General features: G+C 38.5%; 1 protein-coding gene across 7 annotated transcripts in view; it reads right to left on the bottom strand.

The window, feature by feature from the left end:
* The window catches only part of ASXL2 (ASXL transcriptional regulator 2), a 145011-nt gene that overhangs the window by 25529 nt on the left and 97870 nt on the right, over positions 1–21612 (bottom strand). For 5 of the 7 annotated variants that reach the window (XM_006162196.3, XM_014593120.2, XM_006162197.3 and 2 more), the window contains 3 exons: positions 8065–8180; positions 3258–3384; positions 2203–2346 (listed from right to left, as the gene is read on the bottom strand). In XM_006162196.3, the coding sequence (XP_006162258.1) occupies positions 2203–2346; positions 3258–3384; positions 8065–8180 (387 nt within the window). Of the gene's footprint in view, positions 1–2202; positions 2347–3257; positions 3385–8064; positions 8181–8263; positions 8488–21612 lie in introns of those variants that run through there. The other 2 variants (XM_027765780.1, XM_014593121.2) reach the window with 2 other exon arrangements.

Below are 21612 nucleotides of genomic sequence, written 5' to 3'. Positions count from 1 at the left end.
GAAGACGCTGAACAGCCTAAATTGGTGTCCTAATTTTCTTAGCTCTCTCCTACTGAACCTCACTTTATCTCTTTGATATTATTTTACGAAAAATTTCTTCAATTTGATCCTTCTGTATGTCTAATATAATTTAAATTTTTGACTGCTATATTAACTTAGTATACTGGAACTTTCTGTTTATTTTATTTTAAAAACAGTATTATAGGGACCAGCAGTTGGTATGGTGTTTCAAACACAGGACTCTCACATGGCCAACCGTGGTTTGAGTCTCAGAACTGGCAGCTTAAGGATCACGCCAGGCATGTGTGCAGGCATGCCCCTAATCCCAAGAGGTGAACGGAGAAGGGATTGGAACATGGCCAACACCCCTGAGGGAGTGATTTTTCACTTTCTCTCTCACTATCTCTCTGTTTCTCTCCAACAAGCACACATGCCCTATAGTGAAACCTTAAAACAGTTAAAAAAGAAAAAATAAAAATGACGTTTTGTTCTTTCATGGATGGAAACTGATTCTTTTATTTATTTCTGTGGATATTGTTTTAAAGTTACTTGTTTTAAATATTCTACCTCTTGGAATTTCTTTCCTCTAAGTTCCAGTATCTCAGGTTTTGTCTCATAATGGTGGTTTTCTTATTCTTTTTCCTTTTTTTTAAAAGAATTTTTTTTCTTCCTTCCTTCTTTCGTTTCTTCCCCTTCATTTCTTCTCTCTCTCCTTCTCTCTCTCTTTCTCCCTCCTTCTCTCTCTCTCTCTCTTTCTTTAAATTTGACCAGAGAAGGGCAGAGTGAGAGAGAGAAAGAGAAAGCAAGTTACCAGGTCTGGGACTCAAACCGCAGTGGGTCATGTGGGAGTACAACGCCCTTAACCACCACGCCACCTGCTGGCCCCATGATGGTGTTTTTCTTCCAAGGTGATCCTTAGTAATCATAATGAAAGGAGAAGCACTAAAAACCTAACTGGGACTTTAGGGCGCATGGTTGGATCTTACGGACTGGTGGGCTTTGCTAGTCTTACCAGGACGGTTGCTTTACTTGTAAGCTTATAAATTTGCCTATAGACTGTTTTCCCCGAGGCTCACCGATTTCCTTAAGTCCTCATCCACCAATTTCCTGCTAGAGCACTGTGGTGTAAAGTGCTGGTGGGAGAAATATGCCTCTCTACTTGTGTTCCGGAAGGAAAGCCAGAGAACCACTATTCTGTATCTGTGTTTCACTTGACTTCCCAGGTTCCAGCGCAGTGCTTCATCATCTGCCCCCAGCTCTGTGTGGTGTCCTTGAGGTTTTGGTCCAATTTCAAGTCAAAATAAACTTCCTGGGGCCAGCAGGTGGTGTGGTGGTTAAAGGCACTTGAATCCCACATGGTTGACTGCGGTTCAAGTCCCGGATTTGACAGCTTGCTTTCTTGCTTTCCCTTTCTCTCTCTAGTAAAATTAAAAAATTATTTATAAAATAAACAAACATCCTGTCTCTTGCTAGGGTGAGGCATCAAACTCCTTATTAACTTGTAAGCAAGGTTCTTCTTCCAACTCTCTGCCTCACCATTCTCTTCTGTGACAAATCATCTCTCCAATTCTTAAACCTTTCTCGTCGTCAGCAGCCTTAGCTGGCTTCCTTATTACTGGCAAATGCTTTTTAGTTCGGTGAAAAATGCCATCCAGTTTTCATCTTCCAAACTTTAGTTTTCATCTTTCAAAATCAACGTATTTGTTGTCTCACTGTTACCTTCACCCATATGCATTTAATATTTTGTAAGTTCATGTTCTAATTCTAGTGGGACTTCAAATAGAGCAAAATTATAAATGGTTCAGTTTACTATATTTAATTACAAGCCCTTCTATCTTTTTGTATACAGAAATAAGACACAAATAATGCTGGAAAAAGCAACCTACTGGCAAAGAGAAAAAAAAACACAAAATGGTTAACAACGGATCTTCTGCTAAAAGAAAGAGTGATAAGGAGAGAACAGGAAGAACATAAAGAGAGTCAAGAGTTCAAAGGTAAATAAGAGGTTACAAATACAGGGAAAAGACATATAGATCAATTCTATCCATCCTCCTTTCCATTTCTTAGAAGTAACTATGTTAACAACAAACAAAAAGAAATTATGCCTAATCTTTGCTATATAACTCAAAACAGCTGACAAATTTCAAACACACAGCTGACGACTCACAGCTCTGAAAACTAAGTCTCTGCAGAACAACTCACTTGTGTGGAGTCTGTCAGATCTCTGGAAGGACTTCTTCCCCAAGCCTAACAAAGCGCTTTCTACTTTCACTGAGGGAGCAAAGCTGGAGTTCGAGTTCTGGGGGCTGCTGGACTGTACATCAGATTGCTTTCCTTCCCATATGGCTAGGAAAAAAATATAAAGATTGGTTCCAGTGAGGTTACTGACAGAAGTCAATTAATCAATCAATCATTTTAAATAGAGTTATGGATGATGCTATGTGACCTTGCTAATATTTCTGAGTCCGAGAAGTAAAGTCAAACAGCAAAATAAAATACCCTCATACCCTCCGACAGCATACTATTTACTTCTGGTGACAAATTTCCTTTCTAACAAAAATGTGAAGTTCTACAAGACTCAGATTAAGTCCAACAAGGCCCATAAAATCAGCCTATGGCATCAAACCGAATTATATAATACGATAAAAGTCTGTATCTTGACCAGTTTAAATTAAAAACAAAACAAAAACAAAAAACTCCAAAGGTCTGTAGACAGGTCCCGTGGAAATACATAGATAGGATATGCATTTTTAGAAAAACCTTTTCTTTTTACAAGAGAGAATTAGTAAACAATTTGAACCTCCTATGATAAATGACTAGAGGTCTTTAAATATCACGAGATTAAGCATCAAACATCAGTGACTGATTTCCTTCTCATATGCAAATGCCATTTGTAAATAACTCATGATTATTTTACATAAAACCTTTCCCGTATATTCTGAAAGGGTTCATAATTAATGATTCGACCATGATGGAGGGCCGGCAGGTGGCATGCTGGTTAAGGGCAATGAACTCCCACATGGCTGAATGCAGTTTGAGTACCGGACCTGGCAGCTAGCCTTCTCTCAATCTCTCTCTCCTCTCCCACTCCCTCCTGTCCCTCTCTGGTCAAACTGAAATAAATAACTAAAGTTAAATAAAATAATTATTTAAAAAATAAATAATAAATAAATGATGGAGTATACAAATTTGGAAAACCAACACAAAAATACTAAGAAAAATAAACTTCCATTGGAAAAAATGCATAAACTGCCTACCAGGTTTGGCAGGTATAGAGTCACAGGATGCTTTGACATTCTTTAAAGAGAGATGCTGGCTGGAGGAGATGGGCATGCTGGGTCTGCATTGCTGCTGCTGCTTCTTCTGCTGTTGCTGCTTTAGAGCCTATAAAGAGAAAACTGACTATAAGAAACAAAAAAGATCAGTTTTTAGTAATAATAAAAAGTAAATGACTAAGTGGTGAGAAACATGCCGATTGTTCAATTTCTTTGAAATCTATCAAAGCAAACAAAAACCAAAATCAAACTAAATACAATGTCTAAATGATCCTTAAGAGTTTGAATTATTTTTTGCCAGTATTACTCCTTTCTGAGAGAAATAGTCACTAACAATTTTCAGAACTTGAGAACTACCAGTAAGCCAAGCATTTTCCAATCTTGTAATCAGAGAATTGTTATGTTTTCAACAGTTTCTGGAAACAGAATATAAACCTTGTACCAAGAAAAACCCTATTTGCATCAACCCTATGGGGAAATGTAAATATTTAGTTATATATGCTTCAGAGATGCTATATTCAAACACGAGGTTCTAAATAACTACTTGAGTTACCATGAGTAAGAGATATATGATTTTTTCCAATTACCAAATTAGCAACTTACAACAATGTCACCAGAGGAGAAAGAAGACCAGACTGAATAATGTGTTTCTCCTCCAGCTATGTTAGAACATTTTACTTCTGTAAGATTCTTAATTTATAAATGATTGTCAAGTAATTTACACTTGACAGTAATATTTTAAATGAACGAGTATGAAATAGCTGGCTACTTCTGGTTTCACATTCCCTTTCCTCAAAGTAGTTCTCGCCTGCTTAGCATTCACACATGTTGCTGGCCATGCCACAGGCACACAGGCAATGACGGATCGCCTAGCTCTTAAGTTGCTGATGGAGAAAAGCAACTGAGAGAGTCAAATGTCTGGCTTCAATCCACCTAAAACATTTACAGGAGGTGAGGCAAAGCAGAAAGTGTAAACCTGACAGTGTCATCTGACCACTGTTTATGGTTTACTTTACAGGCAGACTAGATGTTCCTAAGCTTCCTAAGTAGCAGCTGCCAGTATTCAGCCCTTACCACTCTATCCACATTGTCCAGGTACATGCAACACTTAGAACCACTTAGTACCATCTGCTTCTGCTGTGATCATGTAAATTCAGACATATGATATGGGAGCAAAACAATGTATAGCTGCTGAAATCAAGATCTATACAGTTCCTCTCCTTCAGTAGTTTATAATTCCTATTCCTAATTCTATTTCAAAGTTAATAAGGAAATAACAAAATCTTCATTTGTGGGAAAGGATAACTAATAGTGAAGTCCTTTTTCTCACTGAATACTATGAAAAATATATACTAGAATTAGGAATTACTTTACATATCAACAATCTAATTTATTTAGTTTTCCATACTGATATTCCCTAAGGAAAATATAATTATCCGACTCTTATGATTACAATACTATACACTACAGTAGTAATGTATGTCATGAATGGTTAACAAGGTGTAAGAATATATTTGCCTTTTCCTTGTGGAAAGGAAGCATCTTATATTTCTTTTCTTCTTGAGAGAGATCATTTTGCTATAAGGTGCATGCACTCACTGGAGATACAGAGAGAAACAGAAAGACAGAAAGCAAGAAATCACCCCCTGGGAGGATGGTCACAATGCAACCCCTTATCCTCCAATCTCCTCTTGGGATTTTGGGCATGCACGCACATGCACCCATCCTGAGTTTTAAGCCGCCAGGTCTGGGACTCAAACCCTTGTGGACTAGGTGGGAGGCCAGTGATGTAATCATTATGCCATCTTCTAGTTCTGCACCTTGTATTTCTTAAAATCTTCCACAGAGCTTACTGAAACGAAAGTGCTACAGGATATCCGAGCAGGCATCCATGAATCTTATCAAACTTATCAGTATCTTTTAATAAAAGTACTTTAGTTTAAATAGCATAAAACCTACATAATGTAAAGTTTTTCAGATAGTGGCTTGGTGGTTAAAGAGCTGGATCTCACATGGCTGACTGTGCACTTCAAGTTTCAGAACTGACAACTCGAAAAAACACACCATGCGTAATTATGTCCAAAATCCCAAAAAGAGGAAGTAGAGGAGAAGGGATTGAGGCATGACCATTTTTAATGGGGATGCCTTTTCACTTTCCCTTTTTTCTCTCTCTCCGGTAAGCATATACACCCTCTGACAAATTTAAATTTTTTTTTTTAAATTAGGGCTGCAGGTGGTGTAGTGGTTAAGGTGTTGGACTCCCACACGACCAACCATGGTTCAAGTCCCAGACCTGGCAGGTTCCTTTCTCACTTTCCCATCTTTCTCTGGTCAAATTGAAAAATAAATTTAAAATTAAATAAATAAATCTAAAATAATTTTAAAGTCAATTTTAATTATATGCGTCATGCATGAATACATTTTTACCGCCTAATTCAAACACGAAGCTAAACTCTTAACCACCAATCTTGGTCTTGGTTCACAATTCTCAGACGTAACCACTCACTATTTTTCCTTCTTAAACTTTATTTTAACACTCAAGTATATGTGTTTACGTACAAACACATATTCATATTTCTATTAAAAGCAAAGTGTTGCTTTGTATGTGTATGTTTTCATAAATGATTTCATGCTCTGCATGTTATAGTAAAACTTAAATGAGTCAACACTGTATCTTGATCATCTTTCCATGTTTAAACATATAAAACAATCGCATTACAAAATAAATGCTTAATCCTGCAATTTTCTAGGAGATGAGTATACCAACAATTATTGAGGAATTCAATAAATAGTATACATAACAGGCTATTTTCAAGTTCTTGCTATTAAAAACCTTAGCATAACTGTGTATCTTTCTAACGTAAGTTCTAAAATATTCAACTGCTTATCATGGGGCATGGTGCATTTAAAATTTTAACAGATATTGCACAATTTCTCTCCAAAGTGGCTATAATAGTTGGTATTTTACCAGCAATTCTACCAGTAATTCTTTTCTCACATACTTCCCAATGCTTGACAATGATAACTCTATAATTTATACCAAAATCTGAGGAGAAAAATGTTATTTTACTGTTTCTCTAATTACTGTAAGTTATATTTACTGATCATTTGTATTAGGAAAAAAAAATCCAAACTAGTTCTTGTAAAGCCCAATAAGATAGACAAGCTCTTTACAAGCAATAGCAGGGGAAAAGAAGATCCATCATAAATGAACAACACTGAGAAACTAAAAAAGACATTAAAAAAGTATTCTGTACAACTTTATACCAATATTTAAAAAGTTTGGCTTCAACGATTTTTTCTTAAAAAACACTTTTAAGGGAACCAGCAGTTAGTATAATGGCTATGTCGCTGGACTCCCACGTAGTTGACTGCGGTTCGCGTCCCAGACCCGGTGGCTTAAAACTCACACAGGGCGTGTGTGTGTGCGTGCCCAAGATCCCGAGAGGAGAATGGAGGAGAAGGGATTGCGGCGTGACAATCCCCCATGGGGGGTGATTTCTCACTTTCTGTCTATGTCTCTCTCTGTCTGTCTGGTGAGCGCACGTGCCCTATAGCGAAACCTCTCCAAAAAAAAAATAATAATAACCAAAACCAAAACAACAACAACAACAAAAAACACTTTTTATAAAAATTAATTTTCAAAGTTGGTTTCGAGAGCAGGAAATCAAGAGACCAATAATAGTAGATAAAATTATAATGTTAGGAAAATGATTTTAAGATGTTATTTACAGAACTTTCAAGGACAAGACAATTTCTACAATTTTGCTCCAAAATCTAGAAAAAAAACAGCACTCTACAACTTGTTTTATAATGCTTTGAAAACTACATGAGAATAGTACAAGAAGATGGCAAAATCCAAACTAAAATCCTAACAAAAAAATTCAGTAACACATTAAAAAATATGTAATGAACATACAGGGTTTATTCCAGAGAATAGTATAGCATAATATTAGCAAATACAGCAGTGTAATTCTGTGTATTAGTAGATTAAAAGAGAAAAATCCACCTGATCATCTTGGTAATTCACAAAGAAAATAAATCTGAAAAATTCAGCATCTACTCATGATTAAAACACACACACCAAAAATATCTACCAAAAATCTCTAAGTATTATATACAGAGGTGCACAAATTACTAAAACCAAACGGGGATACTGAATGAAACCTCCCCTTAAAAGAGAGGGTCTAAAGTGGAACCAGCAGTTGGCATGGACTCCCAAATAATTGACCACAGTTCGAATCCCAGACCTGGTGGCTTAAACTCACGCTGGGCATGTGTGAGTACATGCCCAAGATCCCAAGAGGAGAATGGAAGAGAAGGGATTGTGGTGTGGCCATCCCTCTGGGGGTGATTTCTCACTTTCTGTCTATCTAGCGAGCACATGTACTCTATAGCAAAAACGTCTCAATAAAAAAGAAAGAAAGAAAAGTGTGGGGGGGAGTCTAATGTAAAAGTTTCATGAACTTTTTGATGAATGCCAGAGTCACATACTTTTTATTTGGGGGTGGGGGTTGGTGGAGGTAGGAGATGAGGTGTGTATTTGTGGTGTTTCAGACAGTGTTTCACTATGTCACCCAAGCTGGCCTCCAGCTTACTCAGCCAGGATTACAAGCATAAGCCACCACACCTGGCTTTTAAAGAGTAGGGCAGGGATTGAACCCAGGCCTCCCACGTGGCATCAGCCTGCTAAGCAGAAGCACGCGGAGCTACCATGGTTATGCAAGAGAGCCATGCATTTTTAACTTGGGAGATCTTACTTCTGATGACACAGACTAGGAATGCTTACCTGCTTTAGTGCCTTCTTGCTGTGCTTCTGTGATGGAGAAATGACTTTACCTGCTGGAATGGTGGGTGATGGGCAGCCGGACTGTGGGGAGGATGGCTGTGACAGTCTAGATGATACTAAGGGGAAAAAGTGACAATGAAAAGTTCTGCTATCAGAGTTATTATCAAGCACCATTCCTTCCCCAATCATATGCTGCTACCTGTATTAAGAACTGTGATCAAACACTTTTGGGAAGGATCTTCTTTTTTTGGAGTTCTACTGCAAACAGTCTCCCTTTTCAGTTTATTTCCACAGAAAGCTCTAGTGAAGGATGATAGGATGGGGAAGGGATGGGTGTTAGTATACATTATTTTTCATTTTTCAAAAGAATTGACTGAAGAAGCCAGAGGCAGAATATAAACCATGAGTCATCAAATTAGATAAAACCTAGAAAGGCTCTAGGGTCCGCTAAACAGTATCTGTGCTCTTAAGGTAAATCTTATGACAACATGATGCAGTGGAAGAACTTTGGATCAACCACAGAAAATGAAGGCAGTAGGCCATTCTACCTCAAAAACTCTACTACAGTTGGAAACCAGCAGTTAGCGTAATGGCTATGTCGCTGGACTCCCACATAGTCGACCGTGGTTCATGTCCCGGACCCGGTGGCTTAAAACTCATGCCGGGCGCGTGTGCGTGCGTGCCCAAGATCCTGAGAGGAGAATGGAGGAGAAGGGATTGCGGCGTGACCATCCCCCCTGGGGGGTGATTTCTCGCTTTCTTACTCTATGTCCCTCTCTGTCTGTCTGGCGAGCGCACGCGCCCTACAGTGAAAATCTCTCAAAAAAAAAAAACAAAAAACCTCTACTACAGTTTTCAGTTGACATTCCTTAGTCACTGAATAATACTGAGATTTCCAATGTGAGAGGGCAGTTTCAAATTTCGGCAACAGAAGCAGTGTAAGTTTGCAAAGGATTCATTCTCTACTCCATCATTAGCTGTTTGATATTGCCTGTCAGAGCTCAGCCAGACCTGAGTCCTGCGTGAAGGAGTGTTCTTCCTTTAAAAGCTAACTGGTCTTGGGGACAGCAGGTGGTATGGTAGTTAGGAATGCTGGACTCCCACATGGCCAACAGTTATTTGAGTCCCAGATCCAGAGGCTTGCTTTCTCACTTTCCCTCTCTCTCTGTCATTCTCTGGTCAAACTGAAATAAATAAATTTAAATAAAATAATTCTTTAAAAAAAAAGCTAATTGGTCTAATACTAAACAGTAAATGGCTCCTTATGTTCTATAAAGTTCAGCAGTGAGTGCCGTTTACAAGCAAGAACACAGAAACTGCTGTTCCAGATTCCTTCTTTTAAAGGAAGGGAAGGAAGGAGAAAGAGAAGGAGGGTGGGAGGAAAGAAGGGTAGAAGGAGAGAGGGAGGTAAGAAAAAAACAAAGGAAGGAAGGATTATAATCAGTTAGTGGTGATTTTGAGAAAAGTACATATTTATTTATTAATGTCTTCCTCCTTTCATTGGAGTTGGACTGAAAAGGCCTGGGAGCAAAAAAGTCTTCCTATGGCAAGGCCAATTAAGGGATTACATAAAGTATGTACTTAGAAGTAGCTGTCTGACATGAAAATAGAGAAGCATGGTTAACTGGAATATTCAAGTTTGGGTATATGTGTTGCTGAAGTAAAGCACATTGAATAAGTGAGTTTTGGAACACATAATTTCAATTCATTTTAGATAGCCTAAGGAAGAAGTAAGTAGTAGGTAAGTTTAAAGAAGATAACTGAAGATGATTACTAACACAATGATTTATTATCATATTCAGCTTTGTCTCTATATCCCAACCTTTATCAAAACATTATATATGGAAAACAACTAGTGCAAAATAAACCTGCCGTTGAAAGAGGGCCGGCCCTGTGGCCTGCCGGTTAAAGGAGCGAGATCCTATGTGGCCAACCACGCACTCTGAATCCTGGCCTTAGTGGCCTGAAAAGGCACTCTGGATGCACGTGAGCCCGAAATCTCAGCAGGGCGGATTAATGGAGAGGGACTGTAGCATGACCATGCTCCACTGGGTATTTTTCCCCTTCCTCTGTTTCTCTCTCTAGTGAGCACATGCACCTTCTGGCAAATTAAAAAAAAAAAAAAAAAAAAAGGGTGTTCAGTGTGATCTCTATCACATAAAAATGGAGCTGGTTAGTTCTTTTTCTTTTTGAACTGGTTAATTCTCGAGATGACTGAGCAGTGAAAAAACAACCAGTCTCAGTGCACATGGTGCTAATTTTTCTTAAAAAGATAATGGCTTATTAAGATCTAATTTATAGGGGCCAATGGAGGTTAAAGTGGCTGGATCCCACATGGCCAGCTTTGCAGTTAGAGTCTTAGACCCAGTGGCTTGAGGATCATCCTGGGCTACCGTGCGTGTTGGCTCAAAATCCTGAGAGAAGAGTGGAAGAGAAGGGATTGCAGTGTGGCCATCCCCTCTGGGGAGGGGTGGTGGGGGGGTGATTTATCACTTTCCTTCGCTCTTGCTCTCTCTCTTTGGCCAGAACAAGTGCCCTATAGCAAAAAAGAAAAAAAAAAAAAGATCTAATTTACATACATACAATTCACCTACTGAAAGTGTAAGATTCAGTGGCTTTTAGTATATTCATAGAGGTGTGCACCCATCACCAACCATCAACTCTCATCGCCACCCTCTGCCGTATCTATTACCTGTCCTTCCTCTTTCTCCCACCTGCAGCCTGCGTCCTGGGCAATCACTACCAGACTTTCGATCTCCACAGATTTGCACATTCAGGGCACTTCATATAATAGAATTACAGTCTTTTGTGACTGGCCTTTTTCACTTAGCATAATGTTTTGATATATACAAATATGTCACATTTTGTTTATTCATCCGCTGATGAACATTTGAACTACTTCCACTTTTTGACTATTATAAACAATATTACAACGACTATTTATGTACAGGCCTTTATGTATAATTACTGAGTCTTATGGTAAGTCTGTGCTTAATTTTTGAGGACCTGCTAAACTTCCAAAATGGCTACATAATTTTTAGAACTCCCCTAGGAATGTATAACGGTTCCACTTTCCTTACAACCTTGCCAACATCTGTTATGGTCTTTCTGATTTAGCCAATGGTCAGTGTTTTCTAAGGGACATAATGAAAACAAACGTTAAAAATACTAATATTTAACTATGTTTATTTTCTTTTCCATGTCTGACAGAAATCCAAGAATGTACATTTCCTCACCTGCCCAACATACTTCCTGATTATACACAGAAAACCAATATAATATCATTAGAAAATTTAAGAATTCGGGGGGCTGGCAGGTGGTATGGTGGTTAAAGACGCTGGATTCCCACATGGCCGACTGTGGTTCGAGTCCTGAACCTGGAGGCTTGCTTTCTCACTTTCCCTCTCTCTCTGGAAATATTAAAATAATAATAATAAATAAAGTTAAATAAAATAATTCTTAAAAAAAAAAAAAGAGTAGACCCAAGGAAAAAAAAATAGTAATTTTTAAAAAATTTAAGAATTCTACTTTATAGCCTTGGGACCAGCAGTTAGCGTAATGGCTATGTCGTTGGACTCCCACGTAGCTGACCACAGTTTGCGTCTTGGACCCGGTGGCTTAAACTCACGCCAGGCACGTGTGCGTGTGTGCCCAAGACCCCAAGAGGAGAATGGAGGAGAAGGGACTGCAGCGTGGCCAGCCCCCCTGGGGGGTGATTTCTCGCTTTCTATCTCTGTCTCTCTCTGGCTGGCTGGCGAGTACACACGCCCTATAGCAAAAACCTCCCCCACCTCAAAAAAAAAAATCTACTTTACAGCCTAGAAAAGAAATAATAAAGCTATCTGTAATTACCAAGAATAGAATTCTCCCCTTTAAGGCAAAAGCTTTTTTTAATGAATGAAGCCACAAGCAAATCACCAAACCAGTTCAAATAAATCATGACAACTGCAAAACCTACATGTGAGAAACATCTTCCAGGGTTGACTTAATGCCGAGTACTGGTCTCAATATCTATGAAAATGAAATGCTCTTCTAACTTTTTAAATATTAAAGGCTCAGAGCTACAAGCAGCAAATGAGACTTAAACACTAAAGAAATACCTCATAATTTCTTCTATGGCTACACTAGTTGTCTTCAAAGACATAATTTTATTACTGATTTATTTAATCAGGATTTCACTGAACTCTCATTTAAAGTTGGTACTAGCTCCGTTCCTACCTACATCCAAACGTCTTGAGTTCTATTTCCAGACATAACTAAATGATATAGTCTAGGTGGCATCTTTACAACATTCTTCTATGCAAATAAAAATAGGAAAAGATTTTTAAGGACATATATTTAAGTACAAATGTATCTCAAACATACACATCCATCTACATACTATGATGGGATTATTTCTTCTTGATCTGACTGCTGGAGGGCAAAGGCATTTGCAAGGTGGGGGAGAAAGCACCACATGATGGGATGTGGCCGTGCCATAGTCCCTCCTCTTCCATTTCTCCACCCTGTCAGGATTTTGGCTATGCAACACACATGCCTGGTGCATTTTTCAAGCCACATGGCTGGGATCCAGATCCCTTAACCATTAGGTCATGGGGGTAGAGGGAGGAGTGTCCGGTCCTATGATAGGCTTATCTAAGTTTTGCATATTAGGAAATCTAATTACATTGTCAAAAGGCAAATAGAGAGTAAGGAGTAAAATCAAGATTTGAACTTTATTTTTAAAATAATGAGTGGGCACCTGCAGTAGGCTGATAATGTGGCCACTAAAAAGGTATATCCATGTCTTACTTCCCAGAACCTGTGAATATTAATGTCACTCAAAAAAAGGATACTGACAGATTAAGTTAAAGATTTTGGAATGAGAAGATAATCCTGTATTATTCGAGTGGGTCCTAAAGCCAAAGACACAGAGGAGGGGCTAGCAGGTGGGCCAGCTGGTGGGATAGTGGTGCCTTAACCACTCTCACATGGCTGATTGAGGTTCAAGTCCCGGATCCAGCAGCTTGAAACTCATGCCAGTTGTGTGTGTGTGTGTGTGTGTGTGTGTGTGTGTGTGTGTGTGTGTGTGTGTGTGTGTGTGTGTGTGTGTGTGTGTGTGTGTGTCCCCAAATCCCACAAATGTGAAGGCAGATGCAGAGACAGGAGTAATGTGGCCATAGACAACTATATTAGGAACCACCAGAAGCTACAAAAAAGCAATAAGAAATCTACAAAAGATTCTCCCCTAAAGCCTCTGTATGGAGAGCACCCTACAGACACCCTGCTTTCAGTCGTCTGGCTGAAAGCAGAACTGAGAAAGAATAACTTCTATTGTTTTAGGCCACACAGATTGTGGCAATTTACAGCCTCAGAAAACTCAATACAAAACCTGAAACCAATGAGTTCAATTTTTAAACTGTAATTATTAAATCATAAATGTTTATATATTTTAACATTATAAACCAAAAGTAATTACTAAAAATTTGATGGCATATCAAATTAACCCATTCTAAGCTAGTAGGAACTCCTTCAAGTAGCCAAGTGTCTTTGGACAGGGCTCTGGCAATATGTGACTCTTTCCTTGCTACAGAACAGAGATAAAGAACAAGAAATCTTCGAATTCTCTTCCCAGACTTGGACCAGCACTGACACCTTTTGGAAGTGACATTAAACGCTCACTCTGCACACTTACTCAGAAAGCTGAGGCAGGAGGACCACCTTACAGGAAGACTCTGGCTAAAATTTAAACAAATATTAAGAAGCAATCCTTTTGTTTTCTGACGTTCTTTTTAGTAGTATTCCATATGTTGTTTAAGTTACCAGGAACTTGATGCTTCTGTTGTGGTCTAAAACACGATCAGTTTTTACAGATGTTCTATTTGGCTTATTCCTGGGCCAGCCCCATAGCACAGAGGTTAAGTGCTGTACACTGAGAGCCAGATCCCACATGGCTATGGTTCAAATCCTGACCCCAGTGGCTTAAAAACACGCCTAAATGTGTGAGTACATGCCTCAAATACTGACAGGATGGAGACACAGAGGAGATAGAACTGCACCGTGACTATGTGCCATTGGAGGAGCGCTCTTTCGCTCACTCCCTGTCTAGCAAGTACACATACATCTGGCAATTAAAAAAAAAAAAAAAAAGAAGAAAAAAATAAGATTTATTCTCCATTACAGAAATACAGCTAGATATATGTCTATTAAGCTACCTCACAGGCTATTGTTTCATGTTCTATATCCTTCTTTAGTTTTCCACTTGATGTCTGCCCTGCACGGAAAAAGGCATATATGCAATTTCTTAATAATAGTATGTTCCCATATTTAATCACTACAGAAGACAGAGTGTACCATGGGAAGAAAACATAGACGAAGGCAAGAAGGTGGCATTGTATACAGTGTCTTCAGGGAGCCATACGAAAGTAAGTTTTGTCAGGCCTTCATATTGCATTTTACAGAAGTTTTGCTCCATAATGAGTTGGAAGGGAAAATGGGTCTTTACAGTGAATTATTTGAGAATAAACCAGCTAACCAAGAAGGTAGTGATGGAAGAGTTGGAGAACAGTGCCACAGAGTTACAAAAAAAGGAACCATGGTTTCCTGACTACATTTTAAAAAGAATAAAGATTCAAAAAAAAAAAAAAAAAAAAAAAAGACCGGGGTTGGCAGATGGCATGGTGTTTGGGGTATTGGGCTCCCACGTGGCCGACCACAGTTTAAGGCCCAAACCTAGTGGCTTGCTTTCTCTCACTCTCTCTCTCTCTCTCTCTCTCTTTGGTCAAGTTGAAGAATGATAATAATAAATAAAATTGAATAAATAATTTTTTTTAAAAAGTAAGACCTCGTTTGAAAAATAAATATTAAGGCTACATGTTAAAAACAAGGCACTGTTTATAATCTTTTCTTTAAAAAGCAGCACACTTTTCGACAGTAGAATGAAAGTTAATTCTTTGCATCTATAAACCAGTGATTAAAAATAAAGTGAACTAACCAAAATACTAGTGAGCAGAAAAACAAAAAAAGTTAGTATATTACTCAGATACTTTATGGACAAGAGGATGACTCCAATGGAGTCTATAAACTATCTTGTTCTCTTGCATGTGATGATAAAAATCTGGAAGTCACCAGTGCTGCCACTGTCACTCTTCTCTGGCCCATGATTTTAAGAAATTACTTTGTAGGGGCCAGCAGGTGGCATGGTATTTAAAGTGCTGGACTCCCACATGGCCAACTGAGACTACAGTCCTGGACCTCGTGGCTTGTCTTCTCGCTTTCCCTCTCTCTCTCTGGTCAAATTAAATAATAATAATAAATTTAAAATCAATAATTATTTTAAAAAGTTACTCTGTGCACGCTGTATGTAACAAAAATTAACATTCTGATCCAAATTTCTTCCCTCCACAAATCCCCTCCCAGCCAAACTTATCTTCCTAAGGCTCCCTGGAAACACCGTGCATGTTACCACTTCCTTGGCTTTATGTATGTTTTCTTTCCATGATACAACCTGCACTCCCTAGAGATTAAAACTGCAAGGGTTCAAGAACACTATCTATGAACTTTCTGTAACTCATATAATTGCCAGTACCTCAGATAAAGTTAATTTAGAAATATCCCTTCTCTGATGCTGCCAGTGAAATAAATATCTGGTAAATAGTATGTGCTGAGATAGCTTAAGTGTAGCAAGCAGTTTAAACAGAGATGTTACGTTGGTTGTTACAAATAGACTAATGGACTGAAAGACACTTTTCAAGATTATGACATGAGTAAGTGGGTTGTCCAGTGTGGCCAGTTCAACACAGTAAAAGAACTCTTACTTTAGAACATACTTTATATCAGATTGGAAAGACAAAATGTTTGCTTTCATAGTAATATAGAGATATAACACGGATTAATAAATTTTGATAAAGATAAGGAGTTACGATAACTTGATTTTAAATCACACACACACGCACACACAAATAGTAGCTAGCACAGACATTTTTTTAAAGTTCAATATTGAGTGTTTTCAGAAAAACATTTAAAACAAATTTTATAACTTGAGGGTCATCAAAGTCAGTTTTATATGATTTACTGAAGTAGTTTCAGGTTGCTGGCTATTTATGTATCAGCTACTTTTCAGATATATTAGAGTATTAAGAATTTCCCATTTCGACAGATGAATATCATTATTGAACCAAGTTAAAAAGATACGGACTATTAATTAGTAGATGCACTTGAGTTAAATAATATCTGACTTAAATTTAAGTTCTGATGAAGATATCCATGGGCCCCTCTGAAATATTAGGGAAACTATCAGAAACACCCTAGCAGTAATAACAAAACTGAAACTTAAGAAGTACCTATAGTAAAGACTGACAGCTGAAGGACTGACAATTGCGGTTTCCAAAATGGTTTTAGTCTTTAAAAATAGTAAAGCAACTCCTGAAGGAGAGATTTTATTCTAACACAGTCTTTTTTTTTTTTTTTTTTTTTGTTTTAGAGGAATTTCATTTCTAGAAGTAACAGACCTGTTTCGGTTCTAAGTCCCACCTTCCCACACACATGCAGTCTACTCTAAACTACATGAGCCGACTGGTTCCTGATTGTGCTCAGAGTCCCCTTACCAAGACGAGAAAGGCCACACCTGAACATTTGCTTGTCTCTAGGTACTGCGACTATCCAAGTCCTAATGGCGTAGCCATCTTTAATACAAGACAGAGCCAAACCTCCAACTAGGCACAATAATCACCCCAGAAAAAAACAGAACATCTCCCAAAATCTTTTTGCCTTTGTCATCATGGCCAAAAGGAAATTCTGTCCCCCAGTATACTTTTGAAATGAGATATAATCATCCCTATTCAGTAACTTAACAAATACAAATTATGTCAGAGGGCAGATAGGTCTATGGAGTATTTTAAATGATTCCAGCCACAATATATATCAAATTCCTGATTTAAAATAGCTCTAAACAAGCAGTAACATTAACTTAGTTCATGCTCCTGGAAATAATCTGTGATTTCTTAGAGTGAAAAGGTCTATTTCACATCATTAATTTTTAAAAAAAACTTTAAAGTAGACCAAAATCTAACAAAGCTTCCACCTATCAGATGATAAAAATACTCCTGTAGTTGCGTCATGCTGCAGCATTTGTACTGGACTGAGGGGTCAGAGGAGGCAGAAATTTCACTTGGCTCTGATCATAAAAAAAGCAATAGAAACAGTTGATTTTAATAATCACTCTTCTGGAGTTATTCCACCTTACCTTGGTTTGGAATTCCATAAAGCTCTTCTCTGAACATTATTTCCTGTCTCTAAACTAGGAAGCAAAACTACAAGCTTTTTTAAAGTTCTTCCACTATACATGGAAATTAATAAACTACTTTAATATTTAACTGAATCTCAAAGTCCTATTCTATGTTCCTAGTTGGCCAAAAGGTATACATCTATTGAGAGACTTTCAATCAATTTTCAACTAGCGGTATCGGTTTTGCTGTCAGAGCTCTTTATTTTTGTACATAAAAGGAAGTGGGTTTTGATACTATCTCAGTGTTCTTCCTGTCCTACCATGCTTTTGCAATAAAATAATGTCAGACTCAGAGTAAAAGCCCCAAATAAGGAGGAATAGGCGCAATTAATTGGCTTTATCTTTACTGATAACTGCAACTAATTCAGAGCTGCTTGGCTGCATGCTGCTACTATCACTGCGGGCTATGAGTCTGTAGCTTTAATTTGCGCAAAACTACAAAACATTCATAAATATGAATATCTGCCTAAAAATGTATATGGTTATCTATACCATGGGTGTGACCCATAAATGATAAATGTACTTTTTATGAGACTAAATCTTTCCTCATAATTGGTAGTCTGAGCAAACATGAATCACATGTAACTTCAGGTATGCCTCTCAGCCCACCTTCCAAATCGCGGCCCTCTCAGCTTTAGAGACTACCTACAAGAAAAAGAACTTCATAGAACATCTCATCTTACTGTAAACCGAGAATAAATAATCAATATTGTGATCATTTCTAGAAGAAAATGAATCAACAGCAGCTCAAAAATAACTGAACTGGATCCAAATTTGAAATTGATACGAGCTTGTGGTTAATGTCTTCTATTACTCAGAGTTTAGAACAAGGTTATGCTATTCAAATCTACTTATTAATCTATTTTTTAAAGAATTATTCACTTTATCTATTTATCTTTATTATTTTTTCACATGAGTTTGCCAGAGAAAGAGAGAGAGAGAGAGAGCGAGCGAGTGAGCAAGCCACCAGGTTCATGACTCGAACCATGGTTGGCCATGTGGGAATTCCAGCGCCCTAACCATCACGCCACCTGCTGGCCCTCAAATCTACTTATTAATCTACTGACAACAGGATTCTAAGGTTATTTCTAAGATCTTCCTGTATTGTAATACATTTACCTCAGATGCTTAGAGAAAGCTATTAGTTGTGAACAGTACGACACTGGCAATGGAACAAGGCAACAGCCACTGTTCCAAACCACTACTGTACCATATGTAGCTCCTGAAAAGCAAGGACCCCAGACTATATTCCTAGACAAAGATTCTGTCCCCAGAGTGATTTCTTTTAATATTGATTTCCTGATTTCTAACCCCATCCAGAAAATACGAATCGTATCCCTTGCCTGATGATTTGGCTTGGTTCCTGAACTTAGATCTTTAACTTCCAAACTTCACACACACACACACGCACACACACACGCACACACACACGCACACACACACACACACACAATTCTTAAAAGTTTACACTTGGGAGAAGCAAATGGCTTGACTATTCAAAAACGGGTGGTTAGGAAGGTCTGAGGAATGGAAAGTCTTGGACCACACCTTCTTTTGTTATCAGTAGGAATTACGTTAAAACTATACATTAAGGATATCGGCCGGAGCCCCCTCCCCACTCCCACCCAGTCTAACACCTTGCTTCCTTTCCATTTGTTCCCAGCAGTTGTGGTCAGGGTGGTTCTTCAAGTGGTTATGACTTAAAGCTAAGCTATCTTCATAACAAAGCTTGCCCTAATAACCCATGCAGTAGCTATACCAGAGTGAACAGACAAGGTCGTCTAGGACCTCAGTTCTCTCCACAAGGAGCAGATAGGCTAGCACAGGGATGGTAGTGAATCAGAACTACCTGTGTGACACAGGCATATTAACAGTCCTGGAGGGACTTAAAACCAATGAGACCAATTTTGTAGCAAACATAACACTGGCTTCTAGATCAAAAGGCAGTCACCTATCGTTCAAATATCTAAGAGTACATTCAAGTTAGGGAAAATCATGAATGTCTATTTTGCTTTAGAAAATCACAATGTCGATCCTTGTAAATGAACCACTGGAGCCATCATTAGTTGGCTTAAAAATTTCCTTACCATATACGGCTCAATTATAAACACGGAGGTTAAAACAAGTTGCCCTCTTCTGACAGAAGCTACAGAATAAGTAGCAGACGTAATGAAATGTGTCTCTTAATTGGCAAACACATTCCAAAAAAGCTATCAGAACAAAGACTAAAGAAAGCTTTTGAATAAGCTGTAAAGCAGGCACCAAACAAGGGATAAGAATGAAGGTCAGCAGACCAAATCTACTGTTCGCTACTAGAAATGAAAAGTATTCTTTCCCAAGTAAGGAATGATCTGATAGGACAGTAAGTGCTCAAAGTTTAGAAGAGAGAATTATAGCAGCAAATAAAATAAGAGGGTCTTAAAAAGGCTATGGACGCCAAGAGCTGAGAACAAAGCCAGTGGAACCCAGTGTTGCCCAATGTGATAGCCACCAGCCATATTTGGGCATTTATATTTAAGTTCAAATAAAATTAAAAATCTAGTTCCTAATTGGATAGCAACAGTACAAATAAAGAAAGGAATCTAGACACAGATCTTACACCCTTCACAAAAAATTACAGACCTACATGTAAAACATAACACTATAAATCCTAGACGATAGGTGAGAATCTACATGGCCTTCGAGTATGAGATAGAACATCAAAGGCACAACCCACAATGAGAAGAGAACTGACGAGCTGGACTTCATTAAGATTGAAAATGTCTGCTGTGTGAAAGAAGCTGCCAAGAAAATAAAAAGACAAGCCACAGGATGGGAGAAAATACTTTCAAAACACATATCCAATAACTACTACCCCAAATATGACAAAACTCTAGACACTCAACAGTAAGAAGACAAATATTACACAAAACGAGCAAAAGACTGAGCAGACACCTCGCCAAATAAGACATACAAAAGGCAAATAAGCATACAAAGAGATGTTCCATATCATGTTGTCAGGCAAATTAAAATGAGATACCACGATACACCTATTAGAATGGCCAAAATCCAAAGCACTGGCAACACCAAACGCTGGTTAGACTATGAACAACAACATGCCTCATTCACTGCTGGTGGGAATGGAAATGGTACAGCCACTCTGGCAGATGGTCTGGCCATTTCTTATAAAACTAAACATACTCATAATACAACCCAGCAGTCACAGTCCTTGGTTATCTAGCCAAAGGAGTAAACAACTTGCCCGTACAAAACTGCACAGAGATGTTTACAGCAGCTTTATTCGTAACTGCTGAAACTTGGAAGTAGCCAAGATGCCCTTTAGTAGGTAATGGATAAATAAATGGTGGTATATCCAGATGACAGAATACTATTTGGTGCTAAAGAGAATGAACTACAAAGCCATGGAAAGACATGGGAGAACCTTAAATACACATTACTAAATGAAAGAAGCCAGTGTGAAAAGGTTCCAACAGTACATTCTAGAAAGGGCAAAACCATGGAGGAGCAAAAAGATCAGTGGTTGCCAGAGCTTGGGGGGTGGGGGGAGGGTTAATGGAGCACGCAGGATTTTCAGCGCAGTAAAACTCTTCTGTATGATACTATGATGGCGAATACATTATGCCCCTGTCCAAAGGCATATAACATAAACCACTTGAGAGTAAATTCTGGGGTCAGCAGGTGGCAGAGTGGTTAAGGCCTCAGACTCCCGCATAGTCAACCGTGATTTGAGTCCTGACCTGGCAGCTTGAAAACCACGCTAGGCACTTCTGTATGTGCGCCCCAAATCCTGAGAGAATGGAGAACAGATTGTGGTGGGTCATCCTGCTGGGGGATATTTCTCACTTTCCCTCTCCCCTCCCCCAGTGAGCGTATGCATCTTATGACCAAAAACTTATTTTAATTAAAAATAAAGATAATAAAAAGTTGAAAAAAGAGTGAATTCTCCTGTAAACTGTGGGTCTGGGTGGTGATGACATCCCAGTGTAGGTTCATTAAGTGTAACGAAATGAGGGATGTGGACAGTAGGAGCAGCTCTGTATGTGTGAGGGCGGGAAGTACAAAGGAAATCTCTGTACCTTCTATTCCACTTTGCTGTGAACCTAAAGCTGCTCTTAAAAAAAAGTATTTTTAAAAAGGAATTCCTCAGTCACACTAGCCATACTGCAAGTGTTCAACAGGCCCATGAAGCTAATCGCTACTGTGCTGTGCTGGACAAGCGGGACATAAACATTTCCATCGCTGCAGGAAATCATACCGGACCATCTAATCTGGAGGGTAAGGGA

The sequence above is a fragment of the Tupaia chinensis genome, unplaced genomic scaffold, assembly GCF_000334495.1.
Source record: "Tupaia chinensis unplaced genomic scaffold, TupChi_1.0 Scaffold139757_1, whole genome shotgun sequence".
Classification (NCBI taxonomy): domain Eukaryota; kingdom Metazoa; phylum Chordata; class Mammalia; order Scandentia; family Tupaiidae; genus Tupaia; species Tupaia belangeri.
Note: the sequence above shows the minus strand (reverse complement) of the source record. Positions and strands in the feature narration are given on the sequence as shown.